Below are 21,640 nucleotides of genomic sequence, written 5' to 3' on the forward strand. Positions count from 1 at the left end.
GCCAAGATCTGCAACCTCAAAGAGAGAAAATGACTCTGCTAAATGCACTGTGTTTGAGAAACTGAGATAGAGGTGAGATTACCCTTATAATAAAATTCACCACCCCTCCAGGTTCTTTGAGGTACCTGGTGGCACATTGGGCTACATACAGGTATGGTATAATTTATCCAAAAATACGTATTCAGAAAGTTCCAAAAACTAGAAAGAAAAAAAAAAGTTGTGATTTTTAAGTGACGGTGCTCCGGGTGATCCAGAAAACAATGAGTCCCAAGTATTCTTTATCATAGATCCCATATCTGTATTAGAATTAATTACCCCTTCATTTCTGCACAATACCATATAGAGACCCATTTTCAACAGATTAAAAAAGTCTTTTTGGGTGGCAAACAATCCATAAATTTTAAATATCGCAAGGTGTTCTGTCCTCACTATAATCTTCCCTTTGGCCTGGGTATAATCAGACAAACAGCATAACCACTCATACTTTAATAATCCAGTCTAGATGTGAAGATCTGAAGATTGGTGTTTATTTTAGTAGTAAAGTACATGTGAATTCAAGCAGTAAAACTGTAATGAAGAAATGATAGAATGCATTTACAACATGAAGCGATGCCATGCCATTATGAAATGCCATAAATGTTGCCATTTCCTAGCAGCAAGGGGCAGGGCTACGGTAATGCAACAGCGTCACCACGCTTACCCCCTGTCACATGACTTCTCCTCCAGGATCTCCCAAGGGAGAGCATTAAAATGAAATAACTTGGTATGGGAGAAATTAACCGGACAACTATGTTAATTTACTTTAATTTCATTTTGTAAATTGTTATTGTGAATTTAATATCTTTCAGGTTGACTTCAAATTTAAATCAGCTTTTATTGATAGTTATGGAGATTATTTTTACTGGTACTGTATGTCTGGGGATTGCGGTAATGAGATTGATCACCATGTTGGACCTGTGGATAATGAAACCTCCTATCCCAGCTCCTGGTACCAGCATGAAGGTCATATAAGGAGACGTGTGTACAATGACAAACCCTTTGAGCTTTGGTAAGATGTGTGAAGTTACAACTCAGCTATAATAAAGGTGTTTTGCACAATCAGGTAAATAATATTTATTGGTTTGTATAAGCCGTACTGCGACTTTTGCTAAATAATCGGCTTTATTCTTCTCTGACAACTTCTCTGTTTTCCCTGGGGACATTATGTCTTCCAGGTAGAGATGATGATTATTTTGCAACTCTTTGCATTCGATAACACTATTCACAAAGCAGTTTTGTGGCATATCCAAGGGCAGTAAAAATAAACAACCCTAAACACACGGTATAAAGTCTTTGATGAAAAACACAGAAGAAAATCTGAAATATAAAGCAATCTGTTTAATAAAAGTTGCAGGGGAGTTTGTACAAATCAGTAGATTGAAAGCACCTGAACGTAGAACTTGTCTTATGTAAGATTTTGTCTAACACTATTTTTCATTGAGATAATTAAATAAGAGGAAATATTAAAAGTGTTATACTAGAATCATGTCTTCATATTTCACTAGTTCTGTTACTAGATGTCTTTCAGATATTTGGAGCGCTACTCAACAAGTTCTCATTCCTAAATCACAACTTCTTCTGTAGAATAAAAGATGCCTTTTTCCACGTAGTCTTGTATTATTTCAACGTGTTCATCTGATAGATTTAGTTTTACATACAAAACACAATACTTTATATCTCTGAACAGGGAATACAGCTGTTGTTGGGTCTGGAACAATAATTATGCCTACGGGTCTTGGCTACTTTCAACTTTAGTGGATTTAGGAATCAGATCTGACACTAAGGAGCCGAACATCTCCCCTGTGACCACTATAATACCAGTTATAAGGTAAAGTACAATAGCGCAGCTAATGCGGAGCAAGTTAAACATATAGACAAGGATACACTCGGATGAAATCTGGGACAAAGCAATTTGTATATTTACATTTTGGGTGCTGAAAGCTAATTCTGACAACTTACATTTTATTGTTAAGGTAAACATAAAGTTGAAACATTTTTATGAAAATTCAAGTTTTTACGTTAAACCGTATACACTGAAACCAGTTATTCTTCATTTGTTGCCACTGTGGATTAGAGCAAATTGGTACATTAGATGGCCAAAGTCCATTTTTATGAATTCTGTCATGTGCGGCACTAAGGGGGACAGTGAGACATTGCTACAATTTAACTCTTGTGTTTGTTAACATAAGACATATCTTGCGCACATTTCATTTTATATATATATATATATATCTTACAATTGTACGCTCTATGGACTTGCCTATACCTTTCATACTGTCATCCACAGGTATTACAGCAAGCTCCCGCGAGAATGCATGGTGCAATTCTTTTCACAAGTCGCAGAACTGTGTAACAGATGTAGGTTGGCCCAAAAATAGTGTTACATTACTGTAATACAGCTCTCACACAATCTTAACCTGTTCAGGGCTAAGTTGGTCCAGGGGCGGATCCAGACTTTTGCTATACCCCGGGCGATTTTAGGGGGAGCGGTTTAGGCCCCGCCCCCTTTTTTAATTTCTAAGGCTGCCGGCGGCTGCACAGTATGTGCAGGTCCGCTCGGCAGTGACAGTGTGCTGCCCCGCTGCTCTGATTGTGTTTAAAACACAATCAGAGCAGCCGGGCAGCACACTGTCACTGCTGAACGGACCTGCACAGTGTGCAGCCGCCGGCAGCAAGCACCTGCTAGGGGGGGGCAATCGCCCCGATCGCCCCCCCCCCCCCCACCCACCTGGATCCGCCACTGAGTTGGTCATATTTGCCCACTTAGCCCTACGTTATAAATTGCATTCTTTTGAATGTCAAATTCAGTAAATAGCATCCCATTCCTACTATCTCTGCTAAAATGCATGTATTAGGAGTCTGAAATCATCACGCAAGTTACAAATATGCAGTGCCAAATACAAGAGACGATTCAGCTAGCTAAAATAAGAAGCAATTGTTTATTTTGAAGATCGAGACTTTAGCTCATCTGGTATGTTCCATAGAAAACAATTATACCATTTTTTGTCAGCTACAATTTAGCTTGTGGTTTCTGCCTTACCTTAGAATTGACATTGGGCAACAATCTGGTTGGCAGTGGGGGATTAGAAGGTAATAAGTAGGTGTAATACCTGGAATCGGTACAGCCGTGTCATTACTGCAATCCAGGTGCTATATAATACACACTTTATTCTCATCAGTGATTATTTTCTCTAGTTCTTTGTCATTTAAATAGCCATGTTGTAAAATAACAATTTTCATACAACTATGTTTTCACTTTAAGGATTCCTCAAAATTGTCCAACCACCATTAATTTACTGGCACACGACCCTGATGGAGACACTGTGGAGTGCCGATATGGATACTACTATGGAGAATGCGCGGGTTGTTTCCAGACTTTTCACATAGATCAAGTAAGATTTGGGACTTCTATTTAAAGTAAGAATTATTTGAATCTGGCATCAAATACTTCTGTAGAGTGTCAATCGTTATACTAATAAATTATTGTGTTTTCAGTTGTGATCAGTGGTTGAAGTGGTGATTTAGAAGTGGTGGCATGGAAAATGTAAATGAATGGAATTTGATAGTTTTACAATCAAAGCAGAAGGAGAAGTGGCGTAATGCCATACCACTGTTTACCTGTCCACTTCCACTACTGGTTGGGATGTTATGAATAGTTATTATAGACCATTGTTATATAGGTCCCAGCTTGCAGTGCCATGCTCACAAATAGGCATGAGTCATTGACAAGACCTTTACATTTACTTGCAAAGCATATTTTATGGATCCTGGACAGTACTGTATCTTTCAGCTTGTCACAATTCTAGCAGATATAGTGGATTCACTTACGCCAACCTGGATTAGCGCTGGCAGCAACAGCAGCACGGAGTCCAACGAACCACAGGTTTTCTCCAGGAACCCCCGCAAGGAGGTTTGGGCTTAGCTGCAGGTAAGTTCTCAGGTCGCGATACTTCGTGCTGCCTCCAGGCATGACGAGCTGGTATCAAGTGCAAAGAGAATGGTCAATGAACCTGGGACTGGTACACAAACGGACTGATCAAATGCCAAATCAGGAAACTGAAGAATTGTCAGATCAAGCCAGGTCATCAACAATCAGGAGCATAGACAGTACCAAACGACAGGCAGGAGAGAAGTCAGGAACAGTCCAGGTCAGGATACACAGAAATCAGACACAATAATGCACAGGAATGCTGGAGTAAAGGTATGGAGCCTAATACTGTGGCACAGGTCTGTGCACTAAGCAGGTTTAAATAGCTAAGCTAAAGAGCAGGGGTGGGTCACAGGTCAGAACACATGACCACAGGTTCAGAGCTCTTAAAGGGCCATGCGCCTTCTGTTGAACAAAGTATTAATATTATGGTACAAGGTTCTGCGCCTGGAGAGGAGGGACGAATAGAGGAAGCATGAATGACAGTGGATTTTAAAAGTAACTGCCGAACTTCGATGTGTGACACAGCTATTTAACAACATTTGTATTGAAGGGGATAAAAAAGCCCTTGACTGCAATAAAACATTTATCACAATGGAGAAGTAGACAGCAGGGGGCAGTGCTGCCCACCCTGAAACTGTAAACAGGAAACAGGGCATTTTAAAACAAAACCAACCCATTGTATGGGTGTGGAATAACTTGTCATATTAGGCTGAATTTTTTATGAAAATCAAAGAGACAAACCTGGAAAATTCTAAAACTTTTATATTGCAATAAAAAGAAGGAATGATAAATATACATATACAGAGGGCCGCCATCAGATATCATGGGGCCCAATACAAATGACGCGGGCTGACCCCCCCCTGATGAGCGTCCCCTCCCCGATGAGCGCCCCCTCCCCCATGAGTGCCCCCCCAAACAGAAAACCATGAAATACAAATCTGTAAAATATACTTACAGTTACAGAGATGTTGCAGCTGCTGTTCGCTGCTCCCTCTTCTTCTGCGGCGGCGGGAACAGTGGTGTGACATCAGGTCACACCACACAATCAGTGAGAAGGGAACATCACATGATCGCAGGGGCGGAGCAATGGTTCCCCTGCGATCATGATTGGCAACTGCCTGGCTCTCACAGGCAGATCACATGATCGCAAGGGAATGATTCCTCCACCCCTGCGATTGCATTCTGCTGCCTGGCTGTCACGCTGACAGCCAGGCTGAAGACAGCAACAGACAGCAGCGCAGACCAGCGGAGACGCGGTGGAGACCAACGGAGACTGGAAGACAGCGGGCCCACTGGTAAGTATGTGTTGCAACGCCGCCGGCCCTCTGGCCTTGTACAACAGTACCCCCCTGATGACGGCCCTGCATACACACGGTACAGGACTATGACACTGATTATCATTTATATTATGTCATCTATATACAGACCTTGCTGTTGAGTCAATGTTGGACAAACTACAAAGGCTCAGAACATTATTCATGTAAACCCTGATCCGTATGTACATACGGACTTAAGGCCAGATTCTACATTTTATCCATACCATGTCAAAGGTAACTATATTGAGACATTTGAACAATTGGTCATTGCAGATTTAGATAAGATCAATCGCCATAAAGACAGTAGGTTTTCCCAATTTAACTAAGGAAGAGGGAGATGCAGTGCAACAACTAAAAGAAAACAAAACAATAGTTATCAAACTGGCAGACAAGGGAGGGGGTGTAGTCATTTTAAATCCTTAAATCCTTAATGACACAGATACATACACCCCCTTAAGAGGAGATCCGACCAAACATTTCAAGAAGAGTTGACTACACTCCTCAAAAGAGAAAAGGATCAGGGTATTCTTAATAAGAACGAATATAACTAAATCAATAATATGAATCCAGTCCTTCCAGTCTTCTATTATTTACCCAAAATGCATAAAAACCCAAAACATCCACCAGGGTGCCCTATAATCTCAGGGATAGACTCATTAACTTCCAACTTATCCCAATATATAGATCAATACCTATAACCTTTGGTCAAAACTCAACCATCGTATCTGAAGGATACTACGCAAGTACTCAATACATTACGTGATATAACATGGACGGATGATCTTTGGCTAGTTTCCACTGATGTAACAGCTCTATATACAGTAATAGACCATCAACAGGGAATGGAAAGTATTCAATACTTTGTACAGCAATCAGGCTCATTATCAGCGTTGCAAAACCAATTCATACTAGATGGAATTAACTTCATTCAACATCATAACTACCTATGGTTTAAGGGTATTCATTACCTGCAGCGCCAGGGTACAGCCATGGGCACGAGGTTTGCCCCAAGTTACGCAAACCTCTTCATGAGTAAGTGGGAGTAGGATTTCATTTGGACTGGTGTCGAGTTTGGGGCAAACCCTGTGCTATGGAAACAGTATATTGATGATATACTGTTCATCTTGAGGGGTGAGCAAACCTCCTTAGAAGAACCAAGACTTTGGGAGGATGACCTGGTGCCAAGAAGGCCAGCAAAGAAGCCACTTTTCTCCAGTAAAAATATCAGGGACAGATTGATATTCTGCAAAAGATACAGGGATTGGACTGCTGAGGACTGGGGTAAAGTAATTTTCTCTGATGAAGCCCCTTTCAGATTGTTTGGGGCATCTGGAAAAACGCTTGACCGAAGAAGGAAAGGTGAGCGCTACCATCAGTCCTGTGTCATGCCAACAGTAAAGCATGCTGAGACCATTCATGTGTGGGGTTGCTTCTCAGCCAAGGGAGTGGGTTCACTCACAATTTTGCCTAAGAACACAGCCATGAATAAAGAATGGTACCAAAACATCCTCCAAGAGCAACTTCTTCCAACCATCCAAGAACAGTTTGGTGATGAACAATACCTTTTCCAGCATGATGGAGCACCTTGCCATAAGGCAAAAGTGATAACTGAGTGGCTCAGAGATTAAAACATCGACATTTTGGGTCCATGGCCAGGAAACTCCCCAGACCTTTATCCCATTGAGAACTCGTGGTCAATCCTCAAGAGACGGGTGGACAAACATAAATCCACAAACTCTGACAAACTCCAAGCATTGATTAGGCAAGAATGGGCGGCCATCAGTAAGTATGTGGCCCAGAAGTTGATTGACAGCATGTCAGGGTGAATTACAGAGGTCTTTAAAAAGAAGCGTCAACACTGCAAATATTGATTCTTAGCATAAACTTAATGTACTTGTCAATAAAAGCCTTCGACACTTCTGAAATGCTTGTAATTTTACTTCAGTATACCATAGCAACATCTGACAAAAGGTCTAAAAACACTGAAGCAGCAAACTTTGTGAAAACCAATACCTGTGTCATTCTCAAAACTGTACAATAAAGGTCTGTGACCACTTTCTACCCACATGACATTGTAACACAAGGGTTTTTTTTTAATTTAAAATTGGCAAGGTGTATATACAATCTCCGGGCAAGAGCTGAGCTAGTTGATTTAAGCTGCAGTCTAGCAACTTTATTTTTAAAATGGAATTTTTTTGTGTTGGATGGTAGCTTTCTACATGTGGAAAGAATTGTGTACCTTGAGTATACAGAGAGACATCACAGGAGCAAACATGACAGGGGGGGGGGGGGTTGTCAGAGGAGTGATACTGTAATGATCTGTATACAGCATACTGCTTTGCCTGGCAGTCCCTTCCTCCTGGACATTTGGACTTTACTATTTGTTCATTTTGTGTGTTTCTTTTCATATATTGCAGCAGTACCTCTGATCACCAGAGGTGCTGCTATTGTGCCTTTTATGTTGCATTAGGGGTTAACCTTCATGTTCCAATTATCCCATGCACCTGGGTGTGGTTTTCCCTTTATATACCCTGTCCTCCCAGCACACATGGCTGGTTATTGTTGTCCTTTTCTGATGTCATATCCTGTGTTACCTGTGGATTCTTCCTCCTGCCTTGCTCCTCTGGTTCATGCTGCCTGGAATCTGTTCATACCCCTACTTCCCTGCATTAGCTGTGTACCTGCTTGTTTCTGGACATTTATATTATTTCCTGCATCAGCCTGCACCTGGTAATTACCACTACTCCTGACTACCTGTTATTTATACTTTTCTGCAAATAAACACAGAGTGTTTTCACCATATTCATGACTCCTAGCTGTACTTCTGTTTGTAACCGTGACAGTATAACCAGCCCACAAAACAGCTTTGGAGTCAGGTGAAAGTTTTGTTTTATTTCTGGGACCCTTTTCTGCAATCAAGTTTTCATTTGTGTTTGCAACATGTCTGTTTCACCAGTCTTGGAATTGCCACTGCTACAAACTTTACAGATGGACATTATATTGCTACGTTCCCAGCTGGCTAAATTTTCCACTTTGCTTTTGGACCCGCTCAGGAGACTGTCAGATTCTGTCTCTTCTAATTCAGAAGCTGCTGATCTGTCTAAATCCACCTTCTCTGCTGATGAACCTGTGCAAACAGCACCTCTTAAAAGTACTTCTACAAATTTTCTGTTTTCTATGAAGTATGGGGTAACAAATTCCCAGTACACAGGTGGTCCACGCCCCATCTGACCGAAGAGGAACGGCGGCGCAGGATAACATACAAGTTGTGTCTCTACTGTGCCAGCAATGAACATTTCTTGCAGGACTGTCCTGTCTGTAGACCACGTCAGCTTATTGAACCATCTCCTGTTGTTTCCTCTCTGCACTCCAAATCTATTTATGCTCCAGCATTCCTGTTCTCTGCGAAGAGACCCAATCTGCCTGCTCCAGCCGCCTGTCCTGAGGCGCCAGCTCCAGCCGCCTGTCCTGAGGCACCAACTCCCTCTGTCTCCTGTGCCGAGGTGCCAGGCTCTGTCTCCTGTGCCGAGGTGCCAGGCTCTGTCTCCTGTGCCGAGGTGCCAGGCTCTGTCTCCTGTGCCGAGGTGCCAGGCTCTGTCTCCTGTGCCGAGGTGCCAGGCTCTGTCTCCTGTGCCGAGGTGCCAGGCTCTGTCTCCTGTGCCGAGGTGCCAGGCTCTGTCTCCTGTGCCGAGGTGCCAGCCTCTGCCTCCTGTGCCGAGGTCACATCATCTGCCTCCTGTGCCGAGGTCACATCATCTGCCTCCAGCTCTGAGGTCACATCATCTGCCTCCAGCTCTGAGGTCACATCATCTGCCTCCAGCTCTGAGGTCACATCATCTGCCTCCAGTTCTGAGGTCACATCATCTGCCTCCAGCTCTGAGGTTACATCATCAGTCTCCAGTTCCGAGTCTTCAGCCGCTGTCTCTGTTCCTGAGCTTCAGCCTGCTCCAGAGGGGGCGCTGCCCCTAAAGACTCTTCCAGAGGGGGCGCTGCCCTTAAAGACTCTTCCAGAGGGGGCGCTGCTCTTAAAGACTCCTCCAGAGGGGGCGCTGCCCTTCCAGTCTGCTCCAGAGGGGGCGCTGCCCCTAAAGACTCTTCCAGAGGGGGTGCTGCCCTTAAAGACTCTTCCAGAGGGGGCGCTGCTCTTAAAGACTCCTCCAGAGGGGGCGCTGCTCTTAAAGACTCCTCCAGAGGGGGCGCTGCCCTTCCAGTCTGCTCCAGAGGGGGCGCTGCCCTTCCAGTCTGCTCCAGAGGGGGCGCTGCCCTTCCAGTCTGCTCCAGAGGGGGCGCTGCCCTTCCAGTCTGCTCCAGAGGGGGCGCTGCCCTTACAGCCTTCTCCAGAGGGGGCGCTGCCCTTACAGCCTTCTCCAGAGGGGGTGCTGCCCTTACAGTCTTCTCCAGAGGGGGCGCTGCCCTTACAGTCTTCTCCAGAGGGGGCGCTGCCCTTAAAGTCTTCTCCAGAGGGGGCGCTGCCCTTACAGTCTTCTCCAATGGGGGCGCTGCCCTTAAAGACTTCTCCAGAGGGGGCGCTGCCCTTACAATCTGCTCCAATGGGGGCGCTGCCCTTAAAGTCTTCTCCAGAGGGGGCGCTGCCCTTACAGTCTTCTCCAATGGGGGCGCTGCCCTTAAAGACTTCTCCAGAGGGGGCGCTGCCCTTACAATCTGCTCCAATGGGGGCGCTGCCCTTACAGTCTTCTCCAGAGGGGGTGCTGCCCTTACAGTCTTCTCCAGAGGGGGCGCAGCCCTTACAGTCTTCTCCAGAGGGGGCGCAGCCCTTACAGTCTGCTCCAGAGGGGGTCCTGTCCCTCCAGTCTGCTCCAGAAGAGTTGGCAGTCCGTGCGGTCCAGCCCGAGTTGCCAGTCCGTGCGGTCCAGCCCGAGTTGCCAGTCCGTGCGGTCCAGCCCGAGTTGCCAGTCCGTGCGGTCCAGCCCGAGTTGCCAGTCCGTGCGGTCCAGCCCGAGTTGCCAGTCCGTGCGGTCCAGCCCGAGTTGCCAGTCCGTGCGGTCCAGCCCGAGTTGCCAGTCCGTGTGGTTCAGCCCAAGTTCCCACTTGGTGCTGTCTGCTCCAAGGCTTCTCAAAGTGCTGTCTGCCCTCAGGCTTCTCAAAGTGCTGTCTGCCCTCAGGCTTCTCAAAGTGCTGTCTGCCCTCAGGCTTCTCAAAGTGCTGTCTGCCCTCAGGCTTCTCAAAGTGCTGTCTGCCCTCAGGCTTCTCAAAGTGCTGTCTGCCCTCAGGCTTCTCAAAGTGCTGTCTGCCCTCAGGCTTCTCAAAGTGCTGTCTGCCCTCAGGCTTCTCAAAGTGCTGTCTGCCCTCAGGCTTCTCAAAGTGCTGTCCCCTCCGAGGTTTCTCACAGCGCTGTCCCCTCCAAGTCTGCCGCCCAGTCCGGGCCTGCTGCCAAGTCTGCCGCCCAGTCCGGGCTTGCTGCCAAGTCTGCCGCCCAGTCCGGGCCTGCTGCCAAGCCTGCCGCCCAGTCCGGGCTTGCTGCCAAGCCTGCCGCCCATTCCGGGTCTCCTGTCAAGCCTGCTGCCAAGCCTGCCGCCCATTCCGGGTTTAATGTCAAGCCTGCCGCCCATTCCGGGTCTAATGTCAAGCCTGCCACCAAGTCTGCCGTCCAGTCCGGGTCTGCTGCCAAGTCTGCTGCCCAGTCCGGGTCTGCTGCCAAGTCGTCTGCCAAGTCCGAGCCATCTGTTACCGAGGATGCCAAGTCTGAACCGTCACCTTTCTTTGAGGGGCATCCTTCCCAATTTAATGCCCTTATGAGGGTATTTGCTTCACAGATCCCCTCCACACCAAGCCTTGTTAGTAGCCCTAAGAGACAGGTATTATTCCTAATATCCTATTTTAGGGGAGAGGCATTAGATTGGGCAAACCCATTTATTGAGACGGATCACCCCATCTTATCGGACTTGCAATCCTTTATTGAGGCAGTTCTCAGCAAATTTATAGCACCTCCCGCTATGCCATCTTGCGGGGCCTCTGCATTGTCAGCTGTACCACCCATCTCACCTGGTCAAGAGCTACCTTTGTGTTCCACCCACTTGGTTCAGGTCTCAACTCCAAGGAAGTCCCGTAAAAGGGGAGGACGGAAAAAGAAAGGAAGGTCTACGGAGCTTGAACTGGCAGCTGGCATAGTCTCCTTTGCCCGTCCATCCATGGACGAGGACTTTTCTGCCGGGCCCCCAATTCTGGACTATGATTGCGATGAATTCAGACATTTTTGGTAATGTGGGCGTCTGGAATCCGCCCTTAAAGGAGGGGGTACTGTAACGATCTGTATACAGCATACTGCTTTGCCTGGCAGTCCCTGCCTCCTGGACATTTGGACTTTACTATTTGTTCATTTTGTGTGTTTCTTTTCATATATTGCAGCAGTACCTCTGATCACCAGAGGTGCTGCTATTGTGCCTTTTATGTTGCATTAGGGGTTAACCTTCATGTTCCAATTATCCCATGCACCTGGGTGTGGTTTTCCCTTTATATACCCTGTCCTCCCAGCACACATGGCTGGTTATTGTTGTCCTTTTCTGATGTCATATCCTGTGTTACCTGTGGATTCTTCCTCCTGCCTTGCTCCTCTGGTTCATGCTGCCTGGAATCTGTTCATACCCCTACTTCCCTGCATTAGCTGTGTACCTGCTTGTTTCTGGACACTTATATTATTTCCTGCATCAGCCTGCACCTAGTAATTACCACTACTCCTGACTACCTGTTATTTATACTTTTCTGCAAATAAACAGAGTGTTTTCACCATATTCGTGACTCCTAGCTGTACTTCTGTTTGTAACTGTGACAGATACCTGTAACAAGCGGAATGGTAAATGAAACCCTTCACTTACTTTATTACTGTATGTATCATAAAATCTTCTAATTCACGGATGGTGTGAATTACAATTTATCACTGCACCACATGGCAATAAAGTAAGGGAACTCATTACCCAATTATCTTTCTTTAGTATGCTTCAACCAATCAGAGTTCACTATGGTAAACACGCATTTAACACTGCAGCCAATTACTACTCAGGTGAACTCAACCTTTGAGTGGTTTATTGGCCATGTCTGTACATCATCGTCAGTACAATTCAAAACTATACAGTTCAGTTAAGACAAATGTTCCATTAAAGAGGAACTATACCAAAACTATGAAAAATGAGGGATAGGGGAGGGGACACATGTAAGTGAGCATTTGTTTTTTTTCTGTTCACCTCATCTATCTCCACCCAAAACGTTTTAATTTTGGGTGGAGTTATCTTTTAAATATAAAAATTAATAAATATAATTGTTTAGTTTTGATTCTATTTAGTTTTTTTTCTATCTCTATAGATGATGCTTTTTAGATGAGAGTTTCAGTATAAGCAGTGGTATCCAGAACACAAACCAACCAAAATACTAACCAGGGGTAACCTCACAGAAATACATAAAATTCATAACTATGTATTCTTTCTACTGAGACAACATAGAATGATAAATTAAATTATTTTAATAAAATTGTATTTTCATGGTAGAATCGGTAACAGTCCATATATAATTTTTATTCTAGAAAAAATGTAGTTTGTCAGTTCCATCATGGATGAGCCCCGGTTCCTATGTGGTGGAGTTGGTTCTTGAAGATTTTCCAAAAAAAGACATTCGACTTGCATACAAAGATGGGACAGTTAGTCACAAATACAGAATATTGAAAAAAGATATTTCCACCACACATGTGAGCACAGAGAGGACCACAAAGATAACCAAAGAGAAGACCACTGCTCCATATATTTATTGGACAGAGACTACTACGGCCCTCCCAAAAACATCTACAGAAGTACTTACTCAACAGATTTCCACAAAGCATGTCACACTTCCTTATGAAACAACTGAGTATCTTTCAACCAATATGGATCCTCTGAGTAAAATCCCTCTGCAGTTTTTAGTGGAAGGTAAATCTAGGCTAAATCCAACCCTATGTTTTCTATTTTCTTTTTGTATATGTCTAATATAAATATTACAGCTCCTACAGTCATTGGTGGACCAGCAGTACTGAATCCACTGTCTATGGCCAACTCCCTGGGCTGTGTCATAAACATAACATTAATTGATTTGTACTAATTAGCGCAAACTGCCTTTTGTGCATTTCTGTTCAAAGCCTATGGCAAGCTGAAGCAGCGTGGGTGGAGTTGTTGTTTAAGGGATGAATGTATAATCAATACTACAAAGGAAACTCCACCACCTCAATGTATTACATGTGAATCACAAACAGAAAAGTTCTCTCAGCAGCAACCCAATAGTGACACCTGCAGGCAATAACCGTAAACTACACTGTTTAAATATTTATTCAGAACTTTAAAATGATGCAGTTCCCAGAAACCTTTATACTCTACTTGTTTAAATTATTAAGGATATTCTTTGGGATCTCTCAGTATCAAATGCAAAAGTTAATGTAGCCCTGTGTTGAATGCTTCACTGTTAATAATAATCATCTTTATCTTTTTTATTTTCTGAAGTTAGAAGCCAAGCTCCTTCCTGCACACCTGGAGACTATATTCCAATATTTCTTTCACCCACTCCAAATCAAGGGGAGAAACTATGGGCCAATGTCGGACATGTATTCCAGCTCCATCTCTCAGCACGTGCAACACACGAAAGGTACATTATTCAAGTCATAATTCAAGTCTTGAGAGATACTAGATTATAACCATTCACTGTCTACATTCAAACTTCTCCTAGTTAGCCCCGAAGAAATTAGGGCATTGGGCCATATTGAGATTTGTGGGAGCTCCAGGCCATGTAGCTTATAGGGGACCCTATTACAGATTTTCCCTGGGTTTCTGAACCGGTGCTGTGTGTGCAACCTAGTGGGTGTAACCAGGTGGACCAATACTAGAAGCCGTAAACAAATATATAAGTATAAGCAGATCCTTCCAGAGATGATGCAGCTTCTTATTGGTCTGGGCAATCACACCACCACCCGGCTTTGCCTCCAACATTTTGCGGCAGAGAGGCAAGCCATTTTTAGCTTGTCAGAAGCCCTGTTGTGTGGGTGCTTCTTGGCTATTACTACAGTTATGGTGCTTATAATGTGGCCCTGCCATTGGGTATCTCCTGAAACACAGGAAACTCTAAATCGGGATAGTTGGGAGCTATGAAACAGTTTTCAGAGAACAAAAGGAAAGATATTTTATGATCCACTGTAGTTTAAGAACAAATGCACTTTGTATCATGTGCCACAAAGATGCCCTCATCCACAATCTTAATCTTTTACTTGACCCAACATAGACTAATAAGATGAAAATAAAAAAAAAATGTAAAAGTCCAGAAAACATAGCATTAAAAACGCACCTACCCAGCCTACTAGCCCACTCCATCTCATGTACACATTTATGATTTCTTGAAGCCAATCACCCAGTTATTTTGAATGTGCCCCAATATTTTCCAGGTATCTGATTGGTGGAAATAAATGTCTGTGCTTTCTGAAACTGCAGGTTTAGCGCTTGCATAGTTCCTTATTGCTCCCAATGGTTTGTCAATCACTGTGATGCAAATACTAAGTAAGTTAGATATCAGAGGTGATACTCAGATCTAGCCCAGAATAACTCTAAAGAGTTCAGATGTTTCTTCTTTGAAAAATTATCTATAACCATTTCTTAACTCCTTCATGGCCAGATGTGTTTCTGCCCATATGACCAGACCAATTTTCATATTTTCTGTCACTAGGGGCCTGATTCATTAAGGATCTTAACTTGAGAAACTTCTTATTTCAGTCTCCTGGACAAAACCATGTTACAATGCAAGGGGTGCAAATTAGTATTCTGTTTTGACTGTTTTTTCATGTAGCACACAAATACTTGTTGATATTTGTGTGCTACATGAAAAAACAGTCAGTATTTAACAATCAGGAATAATGGCAGCCTCTTTTCACGTCATTTTAAAGTGCGACCTGTATATCACTATTTTAAAAGCGGCAATGTCTCTAACACTAATTTTATTCCTAACCCTAACGCTAACCCTAAACCTAACGCTAACCGTAAAGCTAAAACTAACCCTAAGGCTAAGTTTAACAGTTAGCTCCAATTTTAAAGCGGCTTTGCAGCTTTAAAAATAGTGATATAGAGGTCGCACTTTAAATGATGTGAAAAGAGGCTGCCATTATTCCTGATGATCGTAATTTATGAATACACTGTCGGGGACTGCATTGGTTATTCTTAAGGTCAGCCAGCATTTATTACAAGTCGGGTAAGTGGGTTTCGTGAATTTTTGGTTGTGGTAGTCACTGTCGGTGTTATCAGCACCATTAAAGTGACTACCACCAGATAGATAAGGGACTTGGATAAAATGGAACAATTTCCTATTTTCATTTTATTTTATGGCCGCTATAGGACAATAGGATCAACTTGTCCCCATGAAAAATCTGAGCGGTATGCACACCAATGCTGCCAACTCACATACTGTGGGCCTGATTCAAGTGGGAATGCAAAATTGATGTTATTTCCAAATTTAATAAGAGTACGCAACTTTTGCGTAGTTCCTTCTGTATTGAAATACAATTGTTTCTTAAGATAAGCTATGATTTGAATAAGGGTGAAAATACGCTCGGTATAAACAGTGGATACTTTCCATAAGCATAGTAGACACACATACAGGCTGAAGTAGTTTTTAGAAGCAATTGCAGTATGCTTACTGTATGGGTATTTACAATTCACATATAAATGCGCATAACTTTTATACAAACCAACCAAAAAAAACACAAGGACAAGTTGAAATATAATTCAAAATAATTCATATATTTGAGTTTTGTTTTATTTTTTAATTTCATTATTTTAAAATAACTGACTGGCTAACTAAATAAATCTTCATTGCGTGCATACAATGTGTATCGTTAGGGGTCATAAATGTCACATATGTGCGGTAATAAATTCTGTGCAATTGCCTAAGCTTGGTTTCTGGGCATGCGCAGTGCGAAATCACACACAATACGCTATAGAAACGGGCATATGTTCTGCCTTGAATCAGGCACTGTTTGAACAAAATGCAAGAAAACTGGAAGTACTGGGTGTACATGCGCTACTCTTGTACGGAACTTCTAATTTGCAGGATGGATGCTGTTATATTGCAACTAGAAAAGCAGAAACATACCGTATATCCCCATGTATAAGACGCACCTTTTTCCCAAAAATTTTGGGTCCAAAACCTGGGTGCGTCTTATACAGGGGTAGCGATACAGGGGCAGCGGAGGGGGGGGGGGGGTGATCCAGTAGGAGGGGGACAGGCAGCATGTCAGCGCGATCCAGCAGGCGGGGACAGGCAGCAGGGATGCAGAAGGCAGAGTGTCAGCGCGATCCAGCAGGCGGGGACAGGCAGCGGGGATGCAGAAGGCAGAGTGTCAGTGCGATCCAGCAGGCGGGGACAGGCAGCGGGGATGCAGAAGGCAGAGTGTCAGCGTGATCCAGCAGGCGGGGACAGTCAGCGGGGATGCAGAAGGCAGAGTGTCAGCGTGATCCAGCAGGCAGGGACAGTCAGTGGGGATGCAAAAAGCAGAGTGTCAGCGCGATCCAGCAGGCGGGGACAGGCAGCGGGGATGCAGAAGGCAGAGTGTCAGCGCGATCCAGCAGGCGGGGACAGGCAGCGTGTCAGCGGGGATGCAGAAGGCAGAGTGTCAGCGGGGATCCAGCAGGCAAGGACAGCTACCGTAATATTTTTTTTCCAAATTTCGGGGCCAAAAGTAAGGTGCATCTTATACATGGGAGAGCCTTATACATGGGGAAATACGGTATATATGAATCCCACATCAAGTGATATGCCATAGGAAAAGCCAAATTTCTACCTTGCAGTATAGTCTGAACCACAGACTATGAGAAACCCTTCTGTCTAAGGATCATGGCTTCTAGAGAGATGATGTTAAGGTCAAGATCCTGAAATTCTGATGATGGAAGGGAACTTGTCATGGCAAGTCTGGACAAAGAGGGAGCCTATCCACTACCAGCACTACAAGATATGAGGTAACATACACTTTCGGGCCATTCTGGGATCACCAAAATAAGAACTTTGTGGGTTAGGCAAGAAGCTATTAGGTCAACATTTGGTGGCTCCAGTCGAGAATCAGCTTTAGTTGCTGGTACCGAGAGGCAGTGCCGTAACTAGACATTTTAGAGCCCTGGGCAAGACAGGGCAAAGGCGCCCCCCATCTAAGTGGGAGTGACATTTGTCAAGTGGGTGTGGCCAACCTAATGTGGGGGTGTGGCACTTTACTGAAAGAAATTTGTTACACATATTTGCAATACATGAGATATATAATATATATATATATACAGTGGTGGGATTCAAATAAATTAACAACCAGTTCTCTGCCCTAATGACCATTTAAAGTATGCAAAAATATATACCGTACAGTAACAGAGATACACAAAACTAGATTGTTATAAGAGTTTTAAAATGTTAAAGAAAAAATATTAAAGAATACCTTACTTGACAAAAATCTGTTATTTAATATTATATTCATATTATGGCACAGTAATGCCCCCAGTTCATGTTATGCCAGAGTAATGCCCCAAGTTCATATTATGCTATAGTAATGGCTCTTCATCACACTGTACCATGTAGCCTTCCTTTGCCCCTGAAAATACTGCGATGCAGCTTCCTTTGCCCCTCAAAACACTTTTTCCCCCAGTGTGTTTGGGAGATTACTTCATATATATATAAAAGGATTTCCTATAAGGTAGTCATATATACAGCAGCTAGGTTTAGAGTATATGTCATCTACATACCACATTCAGCAAACATAAAAATGGGTTTTAAACAAATTTCACTGACCTATTCTGTAGCACATCACAAACCAATTGATTGAGAGAGAGAGGGAGAGAGAGAATATTCAGCCTTTTACTTACTTCCGCAGTGGAAGTACAATTATATCCATGGGCTCCAGAGATCACAGGTTCCCCGATATGTGTCCCTCCTTACTCCCTGTTGTCGGCCCTGTTTGCTGCATCTCCGGTCTACTTTCAATTACTTATGATACAAAATATGGGTACTACACTGTTGAAGGTAGCTGTAGAGGCACATATTTGGCTGTTGTCATTGCAAGGAGCCAGGAGGACCAGCAAAGGAAACAGACAAACTGCCAGTGGATAGTGGAGAATAAGTAGCTAATTTATGTAGCTGCAAAATTTTACTCTTTCTGAGGATGCTGGTGCACCTTAGATAAGTACACTCAGTCTGTAAAATAAACATTTAAAGCATAATGTCACATGGAAAAAATACACTCCCAATATTCCCTTACCTTCATGACTAATTTAAGACATAAATGAGGCTCTGCCGAGCAATATTTTTAATAGATATTAGTTTTTTACCATGCACAATTGCAGCTGTAGACACATTCCCACAGAGGTAGGACAGTTTTGTAAAAAAATGTAATGTAGACGTGCTCTGATATTTGTGCAATGTGGATGAATAGGGGTATTTGTATAAAATAAGTTGTATTTCGGGGGTGCATTTTTTAAGGTTTAGAAATGAGCTTCAGAGAGCTCTCCATGCTGAGATCACTAGAGGAAGGAGTTTGGAGAACCCAAAGCTTCTTATAAAGGCAGCGACAGGTGAGCAAGCCAACTCCCAGCATCTTTTGACTTCACAAAATAGCAAGCCTCAATACAGAAGACTTCATCATCATCATAACATTTATTTATATAGCGCCAGCAAATTCCGTAGCGCTTTACAATTGGGAACAAATATTGATAAGACAATACTGGGTAATACATACAGACAGAGAGGTAGGAGAACCCTGCTCGAAAGCTTACAATCTATGGGTGGCAACAGACCACATTCTGTGTAGAGCCATCTGCTTAGCCTTACCCTCTGTCAAGTGGTGCCGAACAGGACACTACTGGAGAACACAAACCTCAAAAAGAAAAGTGTCATGTATATCGACCTGCCCTGCTCCTCAGTTCATGTGGAGCAAGATTACCAACTGTCAGTAAAAGTCCAGTGAAATTTCAATTGCTCAATAAGGAAAAAATTAACGGTAAAGAATTGTCATTTTCCTGACAGTACCACACATAAGAATTTCAATCACTGTAGACCTATGAACCCCGGGCCTGATTCATTAGTCATCTTATCTGTCGTCTTTTGCTTATCTTAAGCAAATCCACTCTGTTCATGCCCAGAAAAGGGAGATAAGAAGCAAAATCCACTGCGTAAGTGAAGAATTTCTTAAGTTAAGATGAAAATCCATCTTAACTTCACTCTTATCTCCCTGTTTCTTCTTATAATAAGCATCTTAACTTTTGCACGAGATAAGATCACTAATGAATCAGGCCCCCCATTCTTATCTGCTAGTCGTACCTCTCTTCTGCTGTTACTACTTTCACTTTTGGGAAATTTTGGTATACCAAAAGAATGTGTCAAGAAAAAAAAAATGCTATCAGTTAATACTTTTTACAAGCTTATCAAAATATCCCTCAACCCCAGTGACTAACTGCTTTATCTAATTCTCCAGAGGGGGGTAAAATATTAGCAGTGGAATCATGCAGCAAGGGGATAAGGTCAAGGTTATTCCCCTCCCAAACTCCAGGTGTCAGGTTAGATAACTATCAATTGCCAAACTAAAAAATAAAATTTGTGGGAGCCCGGTTATACTAGTCCATTTGCTCTTCTGAGCAAGAGCAGGGGCCAGTGCTCTCTCAGTAAAGCCTGTTTCTGGGACTTGAGCTATGTTCTAGCTGTAGTTCCACCACTGGGTCAAGTATAGCCTGACTGATCTAAATTAAGAGATGACATTGGGATGATTTAAAAAAATAACATTCTATGAAAAGGCACTAAATCCTGATTCCCTGCAATTTCAATGCTTAAGGTACAGAATTTAAATGTAATACCTCCATTAGCCAAAGTTATACCAATTTTCTAATTATGGCTCCTCCTGCTAAATTTTAATAAGCAAATTAGTGTTCAATATCCATTCTGTATTCTGTAGAATCTTTTGTAAATTACACTAAGTAATTCATCAAATGCTAAAATGTGGCTTTTATGCATCCCTAGAAATCAAAGAAAAGCAATACTTTCACTAGGTTATAATTACATCTGCATTAGGAATATTAAACGTTTGCCATTGACTAGCCACTTTAAACTCTTAAGTGTGCATTACAAAAAAAATCAGAGGACACATAATATGTGGTGATCTCTTTCAGAAAGCTGTTGTAAAATTTCACTGTTCTTGTGTTTATTTTTTATTTATTTTATTTTTTTTCAATGTTTTTGTAGCATAAAAGATTTCAAAATCAGTGGTCCCTCTGGCATAACCAAAACATTAACAAGCATATCTGGGTCCACCATAAAGACAATGATAGTTGAATGGAAACCAAGAGAAGAGGACCTAAGAGACCACGTACCTTTCTGTTTTGTAGCAGAAACCTCCAATCTGTAAGTATTTCAGTATATGGTCACATCTCTCATTTAAATGTGAATATTCTGTGATGTTTCATTACCAGGCTCAGAATTACGTCTCCATCTGTTCATACTCACTGATTCATCCCAAATGATCATGTTTCTGTCAGTATTTTATATGTCAGACAGTACCAATGTTCATCACTGGAGCCTGTAGGCACAAAACCATTATACCCCGGACCATCCAGTAGCCACACCTGTCTTACACAGACAATCGTCTAGCTCTGCTGGTCTTGCCACAGAGTAGCATACGGTGGCATTATCCTCTAGTTGAACAAATTGTTTTTGTCTCTCATTCCCTCCTTTAATTTTTCTTTGATGAAAGGTGATAGGCCAATAGTGCCTAATTCTGAATCCAGTGAAGGAAATGGAATCCTGTGGCTGGTGTGGAGTGACATTTCAGGTGTCAGGCAGAGGGGGAAACAATTTTGTTTACTTGTTGACCCCCAGTATGGCAGCTTGTTAAATTTGTGTGTGTTACATGAAATATAGTACAGTGATTTTGCTGATACAACAAATTGCAACAGGAATGCAAGGAGAGACTATACAAGAACCTCTTTTGAGCTTATTACCTAAGCAATGTGTTAAGAATGACTACAGTACACTGAGAATGGATCTCACCCTCCCGCAGAGTAGTCTTACTTTACAGCTTGGGTACAGTCTGTCTCTCACCTTTCCCACTGCATTTATATTTTTAGTGATAGTTAAAGTGGACGTTATTACTATAAACCGTTGTATCATCTTATAAATGCTAACTGGATATTGCACTTTGAAACATTTGTCGAAAAGTGTTGCCTGCAAATGTGGGCAGTCTTGGATTGATGATATATGGACCATTTTTCCATTGGAAGTCAATCACAAAACGCAACAAGGCCAAGGTGCAGCCATGAAATCAGTGTGCCAAAGAGCATAAGCTTACAGACCACGATGGCGGCATTTGCAATAGAGCAGG

At 43.0% G+C, this 21,640-nt stretch overlaps 2 protein-coding genes across 3 annotated transcripts in view; one reads left to right on the plus strand and one right to left on the minus strand.

The window, feature by feature from the left end:
- LOC142103430 (trypsin inhibitor ClTI-1-like) overlaps window positions 1-5,006 on the minus strand; it is a 39,378-nt gene extending 34,372 nt beyond the window's left edge. Inside the window, exon 1 of the mRNA XM_075187485.1 lies at window positions 4,926-5,006. Coding sequence (XP_075043586.1) covers window positions 4,926-4,998 — 73 coding nt within the window. The 5' untranslated portion in view covers window positions 4,999-5,006. The remainder of the gene's footprint in view (window positions 1-4,925) is intronic.
- A 111-nt stretch (window positions 5,007-5,117) lies between these two features.
- LOC142103432 (ZP domain-containing protein-like) overlaps window positions 5,118-21,640 on the plus strand; it is a 32,877-nt gene continuing 16,354 nt past the window's right edge. Inside the window, exons 1-4 of one of the 2 annotated variants that reach the window (XM_075187487.1) lie at window positions 5,118-5,265; window positions 12,821-13,199; window positions 13,764-13,905; window positions 20,506-20,664. In XM_075187487.1, the coding sequence (XP_075043588.1) occupies window positions 12,851-13,199; window positions 13,764-13,905; window positions 20,506-20,664 (650 nt within the window). In that variant the 5' untranslated portion in view covers window positions 5,118-5,265; window positions 12,821-12,850. Of the gene's footprint in view, window positions 5,266-12,820; window positions 13,200-13,763; window positions 13,906-19,942; window positions 20,099-20,505; window positions 20,665-21,640 lie in introns of those variants that run through there. The other variant, XM_075187488.1, reaches the window with a different exon arrangement.

The sequence above is a fragment of the Mixophyes fleayi genome, chromosome 10, assembly GCF_038048845.1.
Source record: "Mixophyes fleayi isolate aMixFle1 chromosome 10, aMixFle1.hap1, whole genome shotgun sequence".
Taxonomy (NCBI): domain Eukaryota; kingdom Metazoa; phylum Chordata; class Amphibia; order Anura; family Limnodynastidae; genus Mixophyes; species Mixophyes fleayi.